At 33.8% G+C, this 21873-nt stretch overlaps 2 protein-coding genes across 3 annotated transcripts in view; one reads left to right on the forward strand and one right to left on the reverse strand.

The window, feature by feature from the left end:
* The window catches only part of LOC134531052 (AT-rich interactive domain-containing protein 4B), a 186464-nt gene that overhangs the window by 150701 nt on the left and 13890 nt on the right, over positions 1–21873 (reverse strand). For both annotated transcript variants that reach the window (XM_063366564.1, XM_063366565.1), the window contains exon 3: positions 7752–7859. In XM_063366564.1, coding sequence (XP_063222634.1) covers positions 7752–7859 — 108 coding nt within the window. The remainder of the gene's footprint in view (positions 1–7751; positions 7860–21873) is intronic.
* LOC134531053 (uncharacterized) lies at positions 302–3525 on the forward strand. The gene is made up of 2 exons (XM_063366566.1): positions 302–833; positions 2013–3525. Exons 1-2 carry the CDS (start codon positions 542–544, stop codon positions 2873–2875), a joined length of 1155 nt encoding a protein of 384 aa, XP_063222636.1. The 5' UTR covers positions 302–541; the 3' UTR covers positions 2876–3525.

Below are 21873 nucleotides of genomic sequence, written 5' to 3' on the forward strand. Positions count from 1 at the left end.
TTTCGATGTGAAAGGCCTGTTTTCGCAAATTTCAAAAATATGCCAACTGCTCTTTCAGCAACATGGAATTCTTTAAAGAAGCAAGACAAAGAATGCAGAGCATTTTTTTACTTTCGGTGTTCAATGTGTGGAACAGTTGAAACACTAAATACAGAGAACCCATCAAAACAATTTCAGATGAATATTAATGATGCTTGAACTACCGGCATGCTGATAACGGGACAAGGTTATGCACAAATGAGGGACATAACATCAACATTAGAAATTCCATGCATGGCCAAAGAGACTTTCCAAAGGCACCAAAGGAGTTTGTCATCGGTGATAAACAATGCCGCTTGGGAGGAAATGGAAGCTGCAGGAAAGGAAGAATATTATTTGGCCATATCTGGAGGTACTGTTGACGAAAATGGCACACCCATTATTAAAATAATAACTGATGGAACTTGGTGCAAAAGATCGTTTGGAATTTGGAACTAATTACAGGGCCTTGTCTGGAATGGTGAGTAAATAGTAATACACAATTACATTTGAATATGTGTGTATGAGAATGTGCGTGTGTTTAAGCGAACATTTCATTTGTTGTCAAAACTTACTTTGTACTTATTTACAGGCTTGTATTATTGGAGCGCGCAGTAGAAAAGTATTATTTGCAAGCACTAGAAATTCCTACTGTTGCATATGCGCTCGATCTTCCACTAAGAACGAACCATCACATGAACATATTTGTTATAAAAACTGGTTAAAAACACCAACAGCGATGGAAGCAGATATAATTGTGGAAGGTTTCAAAAACAGCATGTCAATGCACAATTTGAAATATGGGTACATTATAGGTAAGGTCAGAACATAAGTTAGCACTTTGAAAAATAAATTTATATATGTATTTTTAGATTTTTATATTATCTTTCCAACAGGAAAATATGATCTTATGTAATTTTTAATCGGGTAGATTTGGCACGGTTTAATGAAGTGGCAATATGCTATAAAATGACAGTTACCAATTATCAACATGTGAAAACTATATACTATTTTGGAAAAATATGGGTAAACATTTAAAGCAGAACTGTAAGTTTTATTACATTAATTTCATTATTCATGTAACCGAACCACTTTTATATTGAGTTAACGTTCGAAACTTCGCTTTAAGAACAGTTCATATTTTAGCTTCACGTTATATTGAGCACCCAAAGTTTTAAATTTGTCAGAATTTGTTTTAAACTGTGATACTGTTTAAAGTTTATTTCTACAACCTGTTTGTGTTAATTCAAAATTTTAACATATTTCGAATTGTGATACACGGTTTGTTGTGGTCATTTGTTTTCAATACAGGAGTTACATTGTTATGCGCACTTTTTCATTACTATACTCTTCTTTTACATAAATATTTCCGTTTATCATGTGGTTTTATTTCGTGCATCGTGATTCTTTTACATTTTTTTCACGTAACACGACTGACATCTCTATTTTACTTCGTTTGAAGAAACCTTCCTAGCTACTTAAAAACAAGTACACATTCTCATCAATCCTTTTTACAGATACTTTCTCAGAACTTGAAAGTTTAAAAACGGACGACTAAACTGATACGAAACAGTGGTTATTTTTATGTAACCCAATATGTTATTATTAAAAAGCTAGAGCTACTTGCCTATTCTAGGTATTAAATTCATTTCAATACTTTAAGAAACATAGTAAAAGAGATAAAAAATAGTTATAAGTTAAAGGAAGATTTTCGTATTCAAACACAATTCCTAAATTTGTTTAATTTGTTTAATTCGTCCAAGTGGTTAAGTTTCTTAACGACTTTTTTCAGTGATATAACTTAAAATATTTATCAACAAGCATGATCCGTAGCATGAATATAATAACATTTCTGTTCTATATGTACTGTATTGATAATAATATAATCATACACCAGAACGGCTCATGACTGCAATTACATCACTTTCTTTAGGGTAGTTCGTAATGAATGTTTTTTCAATGCTAACATTAAATATGTGTTAATTTACCTATAGGAGATGGAGACAGCAGTGTTATGGCGCAACTCACAAAAGCCCAGCCTTATGGACCAGAATTCACCATAACCAAAATTGAATGTTCTAATCACATACTCAGAAATTACCTTCGGCGAATAAGAGACATAAGCACGAAAACTAAGAATCCTGTTTGGCAAGTTCCACTGAGTGCAAGAAGAGCTATTACTGTTGATAGGCAACTTCGTTTGCGGTCTGCTGTGACAAGTGCTATGAAGTACAGGGCTGGTCAAGCAGACTTAACTTTACAACAAAAGATTAATGAACTGAAGAAGGATATACAAAATGGCCCATTCCATGCTTTTGGAGACCACAGCATGTGTCAGGAACGAGGGTATTTCTGTACAGGTCCAAAGCAAGATGAGGATAATATAGTTCCAGATTTGAAAGTAGTTGGTATTTGGGATGAGATTTTAGCAGCCAGAAATATTGTTGCTTCCCACGCAGCTAGCCTCATTCACAATGTTTCAACAAACAGGGCAGAGTCCTTCAATTCCATTATTTGCAAATATGTAAGTGGAAAGAGAGTGAATCATTGTCTTCGTGGAGGATACAATATAAGGTGTGATTTGTCAGTGATAAATGTAAATAGCGATGGCAGAACACAGGGTATAATTCACAAGAGTTTAACAAGACACAGCCCAGGGAAAATTTGCAAACAAAACATTCTAAGTAAACAAAATTCAGTTTCAAAGCGGCGTAAAAGACGCAATCAAAAACATAGAATACGAAGAAGAAAACGTTTGGTAATGAGTGGCCCAGACTGTCATTACGGCATTTTTTGTGTTTCTTTATTTTATTACAGACCATACAATGAGCTCAGCTTAAACAAAAGTTATTGTTAATTTTATTTATGGATAATGTTTTTTTACTCATTTATTAGTTTTAATTTATTTCCAAACTATTTTGTTTTATTAGCTTAAGCAAGCATCTTTCAAATAAAATTTTTTTGTAGCTTCCAAACACTTTTAGCATATATTATTCTAATGATTATCGTAATTTAGTGAGTTTGGATTATTTTTATGTCTTTCCTGGTATGTTAGGTCTTTTGAGATCTAGGCGACGTTTTTACACCTTGAGTAATTGAGCTTGTGTTTCTGGTAGTGCATGTTTCACAGTTTTCAATGAACAGATTCTTAAAAATGTAAACAAATCTGACAATGGAAATCGGTAAACATAATTTCCATAAAATTATTATGCTTTGGTGTTGTTCATACTGTATTTTACAGAAGGCGGTTAAAATGAATATGATTATGTGTATTAAAAATTCGTTTACTAATGTACTGTCTAGTTATGCTGCTATGTCATAATTAGCAACTGCGTAGTATTGTCACTGAGACAATTTTCTATGACATCAATAGAAAACAAATATTCATCTAGATTTGTAGAAAAGCAAGTTACTATTGTGAGATCATTAATAGAATTTTTATTATTATAAACTCTGTACACATGAAGTGCATTTTTTATAATCGATAATATATAGAAGTGACAAAAATTAGCTCCTCCGCATTTATATACTTGAATGCAGTAGCAGTTACTTATTTTGTAGCCAAGAAGATTTGTAGCTGGGATTTCTATGTTTTCCAGCCAATGCTCTGTCAGACAGGTTTATCATACATAATATCTAGATACATAGTTAGGCAGTTTAACTTATTTTTAGGCACCAGATTTTTTAACGAATTAAAGAAAGTAGTTGGTAATGTTTAGAACAATCAGTAATATCCTGTTGCTTGTATTTCTTGCAATCGGCTGTTTTCAATAGCATATTTATAGATACTGATTTTCGGAAAACTTATTTAAATGTATAATTCAAGCATGAGTATATTAACTATTGCAAATATTCACATATTATACAAAACTAAATGATACAAAAAAACCAAAGAAGCCATAAACATAAAACAGAAATTGTTTGGCGTAAACATGTTCATTTTTCCCCACCATATTTTCTTTATAATATAAGCAAAGTTGTATTTCTCACAAAGTAAAGCTGTGACATGAATCGTCAAAAAAAATGTTCGTTGGGAAAAAAACTTATTTTTTCTGTCAAATCTAATTACACGAACGCTCACTAAGTGTCCATCATAGTGCGTAAATCAGTTCAGGAAACAAAGGTTTCAACCTCCAAAATTTCTTTTTCAAAGCTGAATTTTTGCACAGTGGTAGAGTCAACTATGCTTAATAACATACCGAAAGTTTACCGCTGTAGTTATTGTGCATATTACGGAAAAAGTGCAGTTAATTCCTAGATGACAGCGACTTGCAGCAATACATTAAAATACCTTCCATTCATATAGTTTTAAACGTAGACTCTCCGTAAAATCATCAAAATAATCTGGAAATGCTATTACCCACATTCACATTGAAACAAAGTCAGAAAGGTAATATTAAAGGTGTGATATAAATCTATTAATTAATTTAATGAGTTTTTTATCTCAATCAAGGACATAATAAACTGATTATAATATTAACGACTGGTCTGACGTAATACCTAACTACTTAATTGAAAAATTTTTGAGAATTACTTAAGCTTTTAAATGACATACTTTGCAAAACGCTAGCGTAAATTATTACAATTCTAGAGCGTTCCGAGCGAAATAATGTTGCGTGGGTACGGTGCTAGAGTCGCAAGAGCAGGAACGAATTTCGCTCTTACGAAATAGAGATTTCTGGAATTTTTTACCCACACAGAAATTGAGTAAAGTGGTAATACCATTCTTTTTTAATAACATGTAAAAGTTTACCCCGTAATCCTTGTGCGTCACACCGAAAACGTGCAATAAAGTCCTAAATAATATTGTTTGAGCGTTCCACAATATTGCACTCCGTAGACTTCATTATTATATAAAACATTCAGTAAATAAAACCATATTAAAATAAAAAAATTCCACATTATAAACCTAATTGAAAAACATCTCTTTATATTTTTCTGAACATGCAATATTATAATAATATTAGGAAAAAGTATTTGTCATTAAAATTTAGGTATAAGGAATGAAAATATACATTACATAAACGTGCTGACTTTGACGTAAAAATTGTTTAAAAGACGTGGTTGTAAATTTCGTAAACTTTGAATTGGCACATTTTGTAAGATACTGGTACAACTGGCATGACCGCAGAAGCGTTCCGAGCGTGGTGTGCGTACCGCACTGTGGCGGTGCTAAAATCACACGGACTGGGACGATTTTCAGACTCTAAACAAATACACTAATTTAAAGGCAAACAAATATGCAACAACGTTTATAAAAGCGTTTTTTCCCATTGAACTCTTATAAATTTTACAATTTGTGTTTATTTTTACATTAAATAATATAATTATGGTTTTATTAACTTTAGTATAGTATAATTATGGTTTTATTAACTTGTCTATCAAAAAAATATCTAAGAATAATGTAATTTTTATCACTATAGCCATGCACAGCAATGTCTTTAGATTATTTTGTTGTTCATGTTGAGAGTACACTACATAAATTGCATTTATGAAATGCTTTTTTGTAGATCATTGTAAAATATTACCATTTTGGGCTTAAATGCACTTTTTGGTGTAACGTTCAAGGTTTGCGGCGGTAAACTTTTAATATGTTACTAAGATGTGTTTATCCTTCCACTGTACGAAATTTCAGTTTTGTAATAATTTTTCAATGCATTAAAAAGCTTCAATTCATAGGAACGAAAATCGTCCCGGCCCGAGCGACTTCAACATCGCCGCAGTACAATGCACACTACCACACTCAGAACACTTCTGCAGTCAATCAATTATACAACCATCTTAACAAATATACCAATTTAAAGCTTAAAAAATACATAAATTTATTCATCTTAATTTTCATGTCAGTCAATTTATATAACTGCAATAAATAATTCCATTCTTCATATATTCGGATAAAAATCTTTTCCTAATATTATTAAAGAATTGCATGTGTAGTAAAACATATACAAACTTTTAACTTTTAATTTTATTACGTAAAAAGATGCTTTTGTAGACAGCAAAGTAAACATAATTAATAGTAATAACGTTTACGGGTTGAAAATATTGTGGATCGTTCAAGAAGCTATTATTTAGGTCTTAAATGCATGTTTTTGGTGATACGCACAAGGTCTACAGCGGTAAACTTTCGGTATGTTATTAAGCATAGTATAATCTACCACTGTACAAAAATTCGGCTTTTGAAAAAGTATTGAGGATGAATACTTTGTTTCCTGGTCTAATTATAGAGATTTAACGAAGGCTGCTAGCCAGCACACAATTCAACTTAAAATAGCTTAATCATTTACGCTAAATATTTTACAATAGACCCCTTGATTTATTTATTTTAGATAAAATAATTGAATTATAGTAATGATATAATAAAAGATATAAAACCTGACTTTGTAGGTACTTAACGATTTATATTTTCGTACTTTTTATGAAGCATCAAACTAATTTTTTAATATTTCAAAATCTTAACACATTTTCGGATAAAGGCTTGGTTAAAAATCTTGCATTGTCTGGTTGAAAATAAAATGATGAATTAGGATTATAAACAATAATTAATTGGTATTTATATAATTTTAAATTTAAATAATATTTTTTAATATAATATCTACCAACAGATAGAAATCATATGTCTCTTAGTGTTTTCGACTGAAACATTGCTAACAGAAATAATTTAAGAGTTGATTTTTAAATTGTATAAAGACTCATTCATAAAGGAAAACCAATAGAAGTATATATATAGATGTAAATTAAATACACTCTATCGTATAAAATAGATAAACAAGACCAATTATAATTAGTGACGCTATGTCGCGCCGGCTGCGGCTGTGAGAGTTACAACCGCCACGCCACAGAACGATACACGCTGTGACACTCGGGCCTCTCTAGAACGCAAACTTATTAACCTAGACTCTTTATAAAAACACTACCTTAAAGCTAAAAGGATACACAAAAACATTTATAAGAAAATGTTTCGCATTAGGCTTTTCAGCTTTGTGTAAATCATATTTTTATCAAGGGTGACAGATATAAAAAAAGTATTTTATGATTTAATCGATGCATATATTATCTTTAATATTATACTTTGGAATATTTATAACACGAATGTATAAATAGCGTTTCTAGATTATTTTGATAAGTTTACGGAGAGTCTACGTTTCAAACTGTATGAAAAAGAAGTATTTTAATGGACTGCTGAAAGTCGCTGTCATCTAGAACTTAAATGCACTTTTTCGGTGATACGCACAAGGTCTAATGCGGTAAACTTTCGGTTTGTTGTTAAGCATAGTCAACTCTACCACTATGCAAAAATTCAGTTTTTGAAAAAAAATTTCGATGTTTGTGCTTTGTTTCCTGGACTAAATGCCGTGGGGTAGCAGACAGGCGAACTCCAGCCGTGGCCCGCTACGCTGGCCACCAGTTTTTGTTATTCCCTTGCCCCTTTCCTTTCGCAGTATGGAACGAAGGTCGTGTACGGCCGGAGAAGAGGGATAAGCCGAGTCACCCCTACCCCTCCTGTTGTAAAATACGGAAGAACACAGCAGGGCAGGGGGGGGAGCTTGAATGTTTCTTCGAACCACCACGGCACTTGGTGGAAGAAACACAATTTTTGAGCGCGGCAGGTCATTTCAAGGCTATGTAGGCGGGCCCCTTAACCACACAATATTTCTTCACAAAAATGAGGAATAAGAGGAAAAAAAAACATTCAACAACGGGGGTTGTAACAGTTGACAGGCAGCACTCACCTTGCACTTCACGGATCGGACGACTTTCCGCACCTTAGCCTCGCAGAACGCACCCTTATACTTGGCACTGACCTCCGTGCCCACAACCAGGTAGGGCGGGTCATCTCCCTGCAACAAATGTAACACATACGATAAAAACATTAATTAGTTCAATGCAGCAACTTCATTATCAGATTAATTTCATTGTAATAGCAAAACTGTCCAGTTGGTGAATCTGACATTTTATTTCTGCCTTTTCTTTCTTCTACCAAGTGACTAACCTTGAAGTTGTTACATAACAGAAACATGTGTAATTAGTACAATGAAAAAAACTATGGCCAGTAAAATTACTCATTAAGGAATTTTTTTCATCAACTGGTGTGTAAAATAATTTAAGTTGATAAAATAGGACACTAGGTTTGAACTAAATTTTAACCCAAGAATTGGTTTGAATTACAGCGGCAGCAAATATACAAGGCGTGTTTTTAATAATACAAAATACTAACAAAAAACTGTTAGTTTAAATAATTTGTCTCTATTCAATACAATTAAGCAAAATAACAGCAGTCCTTTTCTTGTCACCTCTATATTTTGTTAATTTTTTCATAAAAAGTCAATAAAAATATTTTTTTACTGCATTAGGATAAGCAAGTGGCTTCATGTCTAATGTGAAGGTGCAAAATTATTTTCTGGTTTGCAATAATGTAAAGCTGAGCTTTTGTCTTATATACCATGCCAGTTTATTTGCCAGAAAATATGATAAATAGGAAAGGACATGTTAAGAAGTGAAAAACTTGGACTTGCACCTTTTAACACTATAACACTATGTGGTATTAGGGTGGGAAGGTCTAGTCCAGCTGCACTACAGCAGCCCTGATTTGTCACCATTTGATTTCTATTGTTTTCCACATTAAAAGAAAATATACACAGTAATCACTGTAATGCCTAAGTCAAGACTTTTGTTACAACATTTGTGATGCTAATTAGTTTTAGGCTAAAACTATACCTTTAAATTAATGACTTTGTAGCAACCCAAGTTACTGCCCTTCCCACTTGTTGCACAGTTTAATTAAAGATGTATTATGTTATCATCATGTTCAGTACTTTGGTTAGGTTTTCTGACATCATTTAAATAACAGCTGTTCCTTCCTTTTAAGAAGTATTAGAGTGTTTAACATATGTTTTATGATCATAATTTACATTGGTTCATGCTTTTTAAGTGTTTCTGATGATTCTCTTGCTTTATGGTGAATAAGCCCCTATGTGCTTTCACTGATTGCTTGTTGTTTTTGCTTTATTTGTAAAGGTGTGTTCACGTAATTTTTTTTGGCAATGGTTCTTTGTTTGAACGAGCTAATGCAATAGTTTGCCAGTTTCATAATAACTAGAAAGAGACTGAGTTTATAGCCATAAGAAAGGACTCTGAAGTTAATAAACGTGCTGTTGAAATTCACCATGATTGGCTGATATTTTCCCATGTATTTTTGTGATTGGTTAAAAATGATGTCACCAGACTTTGTGATTTTTTCTTGTTGTAATTTTTTCCAGAAAAGCCTCATTGCAGAGTTAGGAAATATGTATACTGCTATGTTTTTGTGAGTTCTCTGCTGTGATTGGTTGGTTTAAGTGGTACACAGTTGCATGTAGCAAGGTCAGTCAGCATCTGTGCTAGGTTCCAAAGGCCGTGGTCGGGTGGTGGCTCACGAATAACATATTAATGAGAGTTAAAGTAAATTTTGCAGCTATAGTCTGGGCACTACCATGTATAATCAACCTTTTTTGTGTTTTGGAACTTTTTGTTTAGAATTCGGTGACCACAGTGATGAGTAAACACAATGATTGAGTAAAATTTGCCATTGTTCAGAGAACCAAATCCTTCAGCTTTGTACCGTGTGTTGCCAACAACCATGAGATTTACTTGTGAACTGTATTTTAGTATTCAATTATCGGTACCTACAAACAGTCAACTTGTTTGTTAAGTCAGTGAAGAGGTTATGTGCAACATGTTTGTAGTTTCAACATGTATTTGTTCTTGTGGTCACAAGATGGCAACTATGGATGACTTGTGAACATTCAAGAAATATTAATAAAAAACAATATCAGTTAGTATCGAAGAGATGTTTTTTCACTAACCAATTGTTGACTGTAACATTTCTTCAGGAACTTAAATATTTGTTCATCACCCAACTGAGCTATTCAAGTGTTTATGAATGTGCACTCTAGACCAAATGTTTGAGCTAGCTAGGAGGTCTGTGCGTCACAACTCTTTAAGATGTTTGAGTATGGTTATCCAAACTACATTTTTGAAATATTTATTGGTTTTTAATATTATAAGGGATCTCTCTACACTATTTTTTAACGAGCCTCAGGGCTTGTCTTAGTTACATGCAGCCACACCGAGATTCAGCCCACTTAATTTCCGTTCCCACCAGTTATCAGTCTTCTCCTCAGCTAGCCTACACCAGTTATCATTTGCTATGTACTGCTGTAGGGCCCTGTCACACTGCTGTATCGTCATGCCTCTGTCTCCAGTGAGTCACCATGCTATGTAGCATTTGTAGCTTCCCCCCTCCGCCCTTGGTCAAGGTGTTTTTGATGCAGTAGCATCCTGCTCTGCCCCCCTTCCACAGAAATACCCTCTGCTGCCCACACCTCTCTGTGTGAACACTGTGTACCATTTGTGGGCCAAATTTTTTGAACTACTTGCTCCAGACCTATTTCTAACTGAAAGCTCTGGAGACCATCTTACAGTAGCTTTGCCAACTAAGTTTAGGCCCCTGTAGTTCCAAAGTTCACCACCATGAGTGCCACTTCTTGGGTGGTATGTTGCTCTTTGGCTACTTTCACTCTACGCTCTCTAGACATCGCCTGTGGGAAGAAAGTAACCCCAGCCAATGGCAACTTTTGGTATCCTTCCAGCCAGACTTAACTAAACATAGTTCCACCCGTCTTCAGGAGTTTTCGTCCGGAAGGCCAGCAGTCAACATAAGCTTCATTACTGACATCAAGATTCATAAAAGAATATTTCACTGTGAGCAACACGTAGTTGTGTAATGCTGGTACCAGGGGGTGGCCACGTCTGCATGATTACATGTATGAAGCAGTTTTTTCCTTCAGCTAACTGTTGCGCCTGGTAAGACGTCCAAAACATTGGCTGAATTGCAGTGTTTGCATTGTGGAAAGTTTTAAATTACTTTGTTAATGAAAGGACTGTTTTTAACAAGAAAGATTCTAATTCAAACTTACTGACCATCATTAAACGTTATCAAGCACCATTTCCGCAATGTTTTGGGCAGAACAAGATGACAATGGTGAGGTTAAAAAGTGACTTCAACATACAGCACAGCATGCAGTCTCCTGACAATTTACAACTCATTGGCTGGGATATTATCCTGCTTCTAGATTTCACTAAGATGTAGTGTCAGAGATTTTATTGTACCTGGATGTTCTTTACTCAAAATTTCAGTTTACTGCCACAACAACCCTGTTAATATGCTCGGAAGAATACTGAACCCACATCATTGGTAAGTGGATGCCAGCCAATTTAAATTCACCTCCTGTCAAAAGTTTTCTTGCACCTTCTTTTGTCAGTTTTAACACTGCAATCATTTGTTTGGCACTAGTTCGGAGATACCCCCTTGGACAGTAAGACTTAATTTGCCACCGTCTGACACAATAACGGTTTCAAGTTCCCGCCATTCTACTTTCTGGCCTTTGATGGGCAGCCCCTGCTTTCCAGCTTCCAATGATTGGAGGACTAGAACATTCTTCCAGATTTTGCTGGCCGCGAAATTCTTCCTTTGCTTCTGGCTAACTGTAGCAAATAAAACTACCTCAATCATGTATTTAATTTTCTTATTAAAGTACTTGATAACTCTTTCAACTAATAATAATCTTTACAGTAGATTATTGATTTTAACATAACAATTAAATAAATTTTCTCCGAACAAAAAAGTTAATAGGAAAATAATATAACACTATATTTTATTGCCATTATGTAATCTCAAAAAGCTGATGTGTACTTACTTGAAAAAATTATCTTAAGTAAATAATTTTCTTCCAGGCAATATTAGTTTTACTTTATTCAAAGAAATCCATATTTTGGTAACAAAGATTTATGAAGGCAGTAATAAACTAGTTTGATGATTTAAACGGAATTTAATCAAATAAAGTTTAAGTAATTTATAGGAGATGTCTACCTCTACCAGCATTCACAATTTTATTTAAATGATGAAGTTATCTAGACATTCATAAATTAATATCTAATCATATCATTAACAAATATTTATAAACAGGAGACGCAATGCTTCACATCCTTTAAAGGGTGTAGGATCAATATCTTTTGTTCGGGGTGTGGGGTGAACACATCAGAGCTTGTGGAATACATGTACAGAAGTTGGCCAGAATATATATATACCTAGGCAAATATACTACAAAATATATAATTTAAGTATCTATTCATTGAGAACTAAAAGTTTTTCAGCTTAAAAAAAAACAATATCATAGGATCTTTGCTAACATGCCCACATACCAAGCACATGTACACAAAGAAACGGACATGGAAACACAAAATTAAATATGTATGTATGTGTGTATATATATATATACACACACACACTTTTTGTAGATGACTTATGTTCTTTAAGTTACTGCATTGCAATTCATAAAAAAATACAAATTTATGTTCTTTAGCATAATTAAATTACATCAACAAAAAACATTGAAGTAAAATCTAAAAAAAATTTCAGCTATTTGAACATTTTTAAAATCAGTTCAAAAAGTTATAGACTTAAACAAATAATAAAACCATTTATATATGCACCATTATTTTTACAACCGCAACCACAGATATTTTTAATACAACATAACACACAAGTTTCTTTAACCTTCAGAAATATTTTCATTAGCTCCATAAAATTATTTATATGGTGCAATCTCCCTTCTCCTTCTATTCCCTCTTAACATTATTAATTGGGAATGTTAACTGTATGACTGTTTTTTTTTAATTTTATTTACATTTGTGACATGCCCACCGACAAGTCACAAGACTTTAATGGTGGGCAAGTCACATAAAAACAAATACATAGTGATCACTGCTAAAGACAAAAACAAAAACACAAAAATTGCTTATTCATAATTACTAAAAATAACAGACATGAACTTAAAACTAAGCACAATACAAAAAAAAATGTAATTTTGCTCTTGTAGTTATACACTATTAGAAGAAAAAAAAGTTTAATATAATTTAATATAAGTTTGTAAATAATATCATTATTAGTACGAAGAGTACACACTGCAAAATGTGCATCATGATAGGTCCTACGGTCTACAAGGAGTGATAAATTAGGTTGTGGGATATTCATCAGAATAATTAATTGAATAACTTTATTTTCAATTTTTTCAATATTATTCAGGTTGATCCTATTCTAGATAACAGATATATATTCTAACTTTGATCTAATAAGTGCCAAATAGAGTGAGATAATTGAGTCTGAATTAGTTGCATAAGTAGTAATACATTTTATCAGAGCTAAAGTTCTTTGAGCATGAGAATATAAATAAATAATCAACTTGTTTGTGAAAATATAATTTAGAATCTAGAATGCCACCAAAATACTTTATTAAAAGATATTTAGAGATTAAATAAATAGCTAATTTATACTCGTAATCAATTGGATGGTATTTCCTATTAGTGATATGACCTTGTTTTATCTTTATTAAGTTTAACCAGATTTTGTAAACACTTATTGACTTCAATTGTGTCTTTTTTAATAATAGACAATAATTTAATGTAGAAATAAATTTATAGATTGTTATATCAGCAAAAAAGTATACCAACCAAGTGGTTGAGTACCTTGGTAATATTGTTACGATAAGGGGATCGTAAAGGATAGCTCAATTAAAGATTTTATTACATACACAGTTTTATTTATTGCCACTATTTACTTCACTAACAAATAATCTAAAAATGCCAAATAATCAATTGCAATTAAAAATGTTGTATAAAGGTTGGACTTGGAAACTTTATAGAACAAGATGGAGGAACAAAATTAATGTGTCATATTTTATAATTTCACTTCAGTGTACATGTCTTTATTTCTCTATGAACCATAAGTCAATAATTTTGTAGGTATATCTTTTTAATGTAAAACTTCTTTGCTCAAGGAATGAGATATTTTGTTTAACCAATGAGGATTGTATTTTCAAGTTTCATGATTAATATTATATGACTAAAAGTTTGTAAAACAATCTGGTATTGGTCGAAGACGGTAGAACAAAAACTATTGCTGGAAAAATAAAAGTTTGTTTGGAATTTTAAGTGAGAAAACAAAAATGGTAATTGATATAGAAACCTTCGTAGAAACAAGACGTGAAATTACATTACTAAAGAAATTGGAACTAAGACATTTTGAATACTTTGAAAATTAGCATGAAATAATAGAAGAAATTGATAATATTGATAATTTGGAAATATTTATTGACCCGAAGAATATGAATCACAGCTACGAATATTGGAAGAAATATTGAGGCGTTCCCAGGACGAAGAAAGAAATATACTGAATAATCGACAGTACGAGACCATCTGGAAACAACGAGAGGCGTTCCCAGGACGAAGACAAGGAATTGCTAAGAGGCGTTCCCTGGATGAAGTCGTAGAAAGGCGGAGAGGCGTTTCCAGGACGAAGACACGGAACAGCGGAGAGGCGTTTCAAGGATGAAGATGCGGAATATTCGTTGCTGAGTTCCCGTATAAAGAAGACAGAAACCGTAATGCATAGTTCTAGTACCATGAACTATTCCTACAGGTCTGTCATATATTTATAAAAGAATCTAGTAAAACTTACTAGTTTTGCAAAACTAACACACCGTAATAACTAAAATCACGTAAAATCAATAAATACCCTTTTTGCCAATACCAGAATGCTTAAGTCGATGACAACTTGAGTTAATGTTTAAATGTTGTATGTCATCTAATCTAACGAACTAGCGAATTTTACCACGACATACCCAGCTCTACCTACTGAGTAGTCAGGATAATAAAAAAAATTAATTCATTTTGTATAGTAAACATTCACTGATTGAAGACTTGCAATAAAACAGGTTCAATGAGGTTGATGCTATTTTACTGATATGAAACAAATTATGAATATCAGTTGGTAGTAATTGAATGTCACTGAAAATTGAAAACTGTTATTTTTCGATCACGATACGTATATTATGCCATTCATATTCAAGTCTACGTATTAACACACTTTTATTGTTTACTTATAATTACAACTTCTTAGAAGTTGTTGGCGCCCACAAATTAATATTAACTGATTCGTTCTTTTGCTTTCATTCTATACATCCATTAGAATGGGTCTAAGTACACTCGAGTTATTCAAAGTCAAATCGATTTACACTAATCAATAAATAGTTTGCCAAAGAAGACCCGTTTAGTTGCTTCCCCAGTAACTTGTTTTTACACACCGCACACCCCGCTGGGCAGCACCTCTGGCACAACTCTTGCCGCAGCACCCCTCGTGGACCTCCGTCGCCGCACTCCACCGCCGCACCTCCCTTCACCAAGAACCCACTCGACGCTTCGCTCGGAACTACTCCGCGCCCGCGACACTATCGCCGGGAACTGAACTCTCTCTCTCTCTCCAGAACCTTCGTCCAGGGACTTCGCTGCTATCTCGCCCGGAAACTCCGCCGCGGGAAAACTCCCAAATCCACTGAACTGGCTCACTCCCTGCCCTGGAACCTTCGCCCAAGGACTTCGCCACTCTGCCGCACCCGCGGAACTATCGCCCCGGAAACTCCGCCGCGGGAGAACTCCTGACTCTCTGAGGCCGGCGTCCTCGTCTTATATATCAGCCCAGGTGCCTTCTCGAACTCACGAGCGCGGCTGGGGCCAGTCGCGTATTTCCGCGTCGACCAGACGGCAGAAATCTCTCGAAACACATCTCGGCGCCTGCCAGGTGGCACGCGGGACTCCCCAGCTGCGAGGTGTCAGGTGTCTTAGCTATCAGCCCCAGCGCGGGGAGCAGAGGAAAAGGGGGGGGGGGGGGGGGGGGGGGGGAAGCGACAATCCTTGTAATCTTCCAGGCGCGCGTGGCGCATCTCATGTTGCGGCGGCCGCCAGCCAGCTCTGCACCTGAACATGTCGCTGCCTTGCTCACGTTCGTAACAATATCATTAATAACTATATTAAAGAGGAGAGTTGAGAAGCATTGTACAGAGAAGATTAATGATAAATAGATAAAAAAGCATCTATTGGTAAGTTAACTTGAACACCAATTAACATAATAGTCACATTGGCCAAAATTGGATAATTTTTAAGAACGAATGAATTACTGTAAGTCGAAATAACCTGCATCTGCCTGACCCCTATTGTTAACTATGTATATTATATATATATATATATATATATAGCCTAGGATTAAATAAAGTAAGTTCATAGTAGTAGTAATAGTAGACATTCCAGACCTGAAACCATGTTGATTACTAGATAATATATTATGAAGTTGAAAAATTCAGAATTTAAATTATTTTTTTTTTAAATATTTAGAGAACCCATTGAGTAAATGTGATGCAGAAGATGTACTAAAAGGTGGAAAAAACCTTTTAAAATAAAATTGGGTATGCCATCGGGCCTTGTGTATTTAGTTTATTTTAAAGCCTTGATAGTCCAATGTATTAGACCTTCAAAAATAGTAGGAACAGATATAGACTCAGAATACATGACCGAGGTAGTCATGGTGGGAACAGAATTTGGAGTCATATACACTAGAGAAATACTGTGCAAATACATTCGATAATACATTAGGATCATTAGAAATATCACAATTTATTTTAAGAGATAGTTGATCATAAAAACCATCTTTCATTAATTTTACATTTCTCCAATTTTTTAACTGTTTTTCTTAATATTATTGTTTGTAGATCAAGTCCAATGGATTTTGTAGCGCTTTATTAGAGATTTCACTAATCTTCGAAAATGAGAGCTATGAATAGTAGAATAAATGATTGTTTCTTCTGTAGAGCTTGTAAAAATGTTTCTTAGATTTTAGAGCACGTATTAATTCACTTGAGAACCAATGATTATATTGTGACGTGTTTTTTAAAGATAGTGAAATATATGTATCAATTTTTTTCAGGAATACAGTTAGTCAGTTGATTAACAAAGTCATTAACATAAGTAGAACTATACAAATGTGTATTCATGATTTTTAATAGAGTTATAGAGACCAAAATACACCAATCCCTCACTTAGCACGTCTTCAAATTGCAAAAATTAATTTAGTGCAATGTTAATTTTACTGCTCCAGTCTTGAATAGCATGTAGGTAAATTTCAGTTAGCACGAAAATGCCAAATTGCCACAGAAAAAAAAAGTCGGGCATGACGCCACGAAGTCTGCTTCAACTCTGTAAACAATAGCTATATCGCGGCATATAGTTAGCTATACAAGGGGGGAAGAGATGCGCGCACAGGTCTGACTATGCTATCGGCTGTTGTTTCTATAAGGGAACTCCTTATGTAAGATAAATATATTTATTATTTTATTGTTTGTTTTGGCATTTTTGGCCCTATGATACTTGTGATAACTATTTAATTTATGAATTTATATTTTCAAGTCAAACGTTGTTTACTGTACAAACAGATTTGGAAATTTTGTTTCCTTGAAATTGTTACTTTCTACTGGTGAAACAAGTGTAGGCAGTTCGCAAAAGAAATTTTGTTTATTTTTTAATTTTAGATTAGAACATTTGAAGTTATTGGACAGAAAGGATGTATTAAGTTTTTTGTCATAGTAAAGAAAAAAACATCATTGCATCAGACTCGAAATATATGAGGATGAACTTGACTGTTCTAGTATGGTTTCTCAAATAATCTTAAGTTGGTGACCTGAGGAGTCCAGGACTTTATTTTAAGTTAATCAAGTAGTTTGAGTGTTGTTGAAATATAGCAAAAGTATTACGTTGATCATCGTGCTATCAAGGTGTTATTCTTGAGTGAAGAAACATGAACTGCTACCTCAAGAATCATCGACTATGATTGGAGTGCAAGGACTATACTGGTATTTGTCACATTTATTAAGGATGAGACTGTGTCGCCGACGTGTGAGAACTGAGCTTTGGCAGACACTAAGTCATACCAAGAGACGCCAAAGTGTGAAACGAAGACTCGACGTCATAGGGCCTGTGTCACATCGAAAGCGGAGGACTGCAGACCCATGGAGAACTAGGGCAATTGCAGCTTCCAGGCGTAGAATCTTCTGTTGCAGTGGATCGTTGAACCATGTTTTACCACGAGGTCATCGATACTTGTTAACAGTATAGAAAGGTTTTATTCATATCCAGACAAGACCTTAAAAGATATTTTGGTTTTGTGAATGAGGTATGTAAATATATTTATTTGGTTTTAAGAAAATTATATGTCTTTAAATAGACATTAGACATAGACACTAGCATCCAGAATAGTTACATGTACATCTCGGTGTACATACACACAAACGTAAATCTTGTTGATTTTGCTTGCTACATTGAAATATTAATGTAACTTCATTTCATTTTTATTTTTGTTTTGTGCTAATTCCATTCAGTCCAGAGGTCTGATTAAGGTTAAGAGAATCTTTCTTATGTTGCTCATTTTTAACATAACTTCACACACATGAGATTTTCACCATAAATCTCAACTGTTTGGATGCTGAGAATTATTTTAATTGTCTAGTTTTAGAATTTGATGTATTCATTTGTCACAAAACTTTTACTTGTCACTCTGTTTGGAAGTATTATACAAAACCTTTAACATAAATAGAGAACTATTTCCATTTCATGTGATGTTCACAATCAAGTTTAAATCATATTCTACAATTTGAGACATAGCATCTAAAATTTTAACTAAATTCACTGAGAGGCACCCAACATTTAGAATAATGTTTTTTTATATCCAAATAGATATTTATTTAGTATACACAAATATCTGTACATTTTGGTATGTATAAAACTTTTTGGAACTATCTGATAGTTTAGCAGAATTAGTTATTGTAATTCTAGTAAAGAAAGAGTAGTCATAATAGTACAAACATCAGCTATAGCAAGTTCAGTTGCAGCTATGGAGTGTAAAGGACAAAATGTTTTTACATCCACGCGTATGCCGTTGGGCCGTACCATTGTCAGTCTAGCCAGTGGCAGGGAACTCGCACACACACACACACACGATGCAATGTCTGCCCATTCGTCTGCCGGTAAATACACACGTGCAAGCACCTAGGGTTGGAATCATATTGAAATCATGATTTCCAAGTGAGAGCATAATGTATCGTGTTCAAGTATTTGAGACCAAACTATAAGTATTACGGCATACAGAATGTCACGAAGGACACATTTATATTGGTCAGATTTTAGTTTTAAGCAAGTCAACTGAGCGCACAATCGTACAAAATAAGGACTTTATCAAATGTTTATAAAGTCTGATGCTGTTGGTAGTACTAGCGGGAATATATTTGGCATTAGACACAGGAACAGAAATGAACAGATGATTCACATAGAAAAGGTTGCTAAATAAAAAAAATGCAATAAAAAAAATCACAGGCCTGACAGGATTGGTGTGAACCAAGCAGCGATACACCAATAAGCACTAAAATGTTTTTAAAATTAAAATGTAAATATCCGGACAGTAATATAGGTTTCACTGTCAGTAAAGGTTGGTTTGGAAAGAACGTGGAAAGGTATGTGATGTGAGTTAACGGACACGCCCGGGCAGGCAAGCCAACCAACCGACGATTAGTACCTTCTCTCGTTACACGGTGTCGCTGGTCATACAAAGTATTCGATGATAGGCTTATAAAGATAAATGGTGTCACATCAAGCTCTGTCGCAGTACTATACCTCGATCCTCGAGTATCATCTTTGGTGGGACTGTCCCAAATTACTAACAGTTTTCAGCAACCTGGAGAAGCTGGTGTAGCTGAGTTCCTGACATCTATAACAGTAGATTTAGCTAGTTCCATATCGCTATAGCTGACGTTTCTTGAAGACTATGCTGTTCACCTAGAGGTCCTTTGACAAAGTTTCACAACTCTATCGAACCCTGAGTATTTTACAACATATTAGTGTGGTGAAAGTGTATTCGAGTGATGGTACAAATAACCAAAAAATTCACATTTAAATCTTGAAATAGTACCAAGTAACAAGTATTCAAGGGTAGCTCATTAAATATTATATTTTACAAGAATTTAAAATTCAAATATTGAATATAGTGATTAACAAGTATTGCTATTGAATCTGAAATATTTTTTTCATATTGTAATAAACTATATATGTGTATTTTCTTTGAACTTTCCGTGTAACTACATAATCATTTGAACGTGATTATGATTTAATGGGTTTGTTTGTGTTCATTATGCGATATTGTAATTAGTATTGCATACACGATTCTCAATACACTATGTTACATTTCATCACTAAATCACAACTGTTTATTCTGTGGTGCTGGTACCGGCACATTGGAAAGAGATTCTGCATTTAGCACGGGCTGTGCTACCAGTCACGCAAATGTCTCTCTGCTCTTTACTAACTTTGACCGAAAATTAACACTAGCACAATGGCCGCCATTTCCCGACAACAACACTGCTACAGATTATACACTAAATATCACAAAAAATTATCGTTGCTTTAAACTGCAAATGGTACCGAAATGTCAGATGAAAAAGTTATTTATCACTGCTATTAAAACCCATAGTTTAAAACGAACTCACTGCCCTTGAAATGATGACTAAAAACCAATTTTAAAGGCTAGTTGTGGGCTTAACACAGACGACTGCAGTAAACTAATTTAAATAGGTCCTAAAAAGTTTATAAATCAGCACCGTCCTGACTGCAGCCGCAAAATTTACTTCTCAACTATATAATTATTTAATATCAAGCCATTGCCCGATCGCAACCTTTCAATACCACAACCACATAACTAATGGCCGACCTGACAATTTCCATCCATGAAGGTGGGAGGTAGTCACACGTACCCCACAACCAATCACATACAAGTTTAAGACACATTTTCAAAAATTATCCAATCAAATAACAAGTTACAAGAAATAAAAAAAATGCATACTTATTACTATAACTAGGGGCTTTCCCTCCTCTGGCACTTTCCAATTATGACACATTTGTTCTTGAGTTCCCACACTGTGTGGGGAACTACTGTTTCAGGCTATATTGCACTTCAGGGCATCTTTCTCTTTCTCTCTATAACACTGATGTAACTTACCATCACATTGCATCATCAAGCTATTAAAGGATAATACCAAAACAAGTAAAGAAAAATATATGACTATACCTGAAAAATTAACCAACCAGCCAAATAAGTAATAATAACTTTTAGTGGCTTTATAAGTTTAAATTAATTAAATTAACAGACCTACTTACAAACATGAAATAATGATAAATAAAAGCAAAACTACACATTGCTAACATATGACTACCTACCTATGAATCATATAATAATCTGTTATTAAAATTGAAACCAAAACTTATCAAGTAGGTACTGAAAACTATCAAAAAATATATTTATGTTAATGTTTTAAATGTTTAGAGAGTAAGGGCATGATAAAATTTGACTATTCTATCAAACACACAAGATCATTAATAAATTTTGAATTTTGGCAAAACTTTTGTAATATTGTATTAGAAGTTTCTTGGTACAAAACATTTGAATAGTAGAATGTAAAACCGTAAACTTAAACTCAACTACGATCTCAGAGTGAAAGAAAAGCAGAGACTTTATCTTTAGGTGCAGCTGTTGGCTTTCTAACCAACCACTCAATTAAATTTCTCTGCAGTAGAAATAAATTTAATCTGGGCTTCCTGTCAAAGAAGTGTAATGGCTAATATTATGAATATGTTCTGAGACTCAGGTATAGAGAATATCATTAAACAAATTGAAATAAAATTTAATAAGATTTCCAATTACATAACTCTGAAGTTTCAGCTATGTGCCTCCTGAAAAATCTTGAAAAAATTTTTCTCAATCAAATCCTACTAGAATCGTATTCTTCGAATTTAGAGCTTGACATTAAAAAGTATATAAAAAGTGATAAAACATGAATAACAATAATAGAAGTTTTAAGATAACATGTCTATTGTAATTGTGTTGTA

This window comes from Bacillus rossius, chromosome 3 (assembly GCF_032445375.1).
Source record: "Bacillus rossius redtenbacheri isolate Brsri chromosome 3, Brsri_v3, whole genome shotgun sequence".
Lineage (NCBI taxonomy): Eukaryota > Metazoa > Arthropoda > Insecta > Phasmatodea > Bacillidae > Bacillus > Bacillus rossius.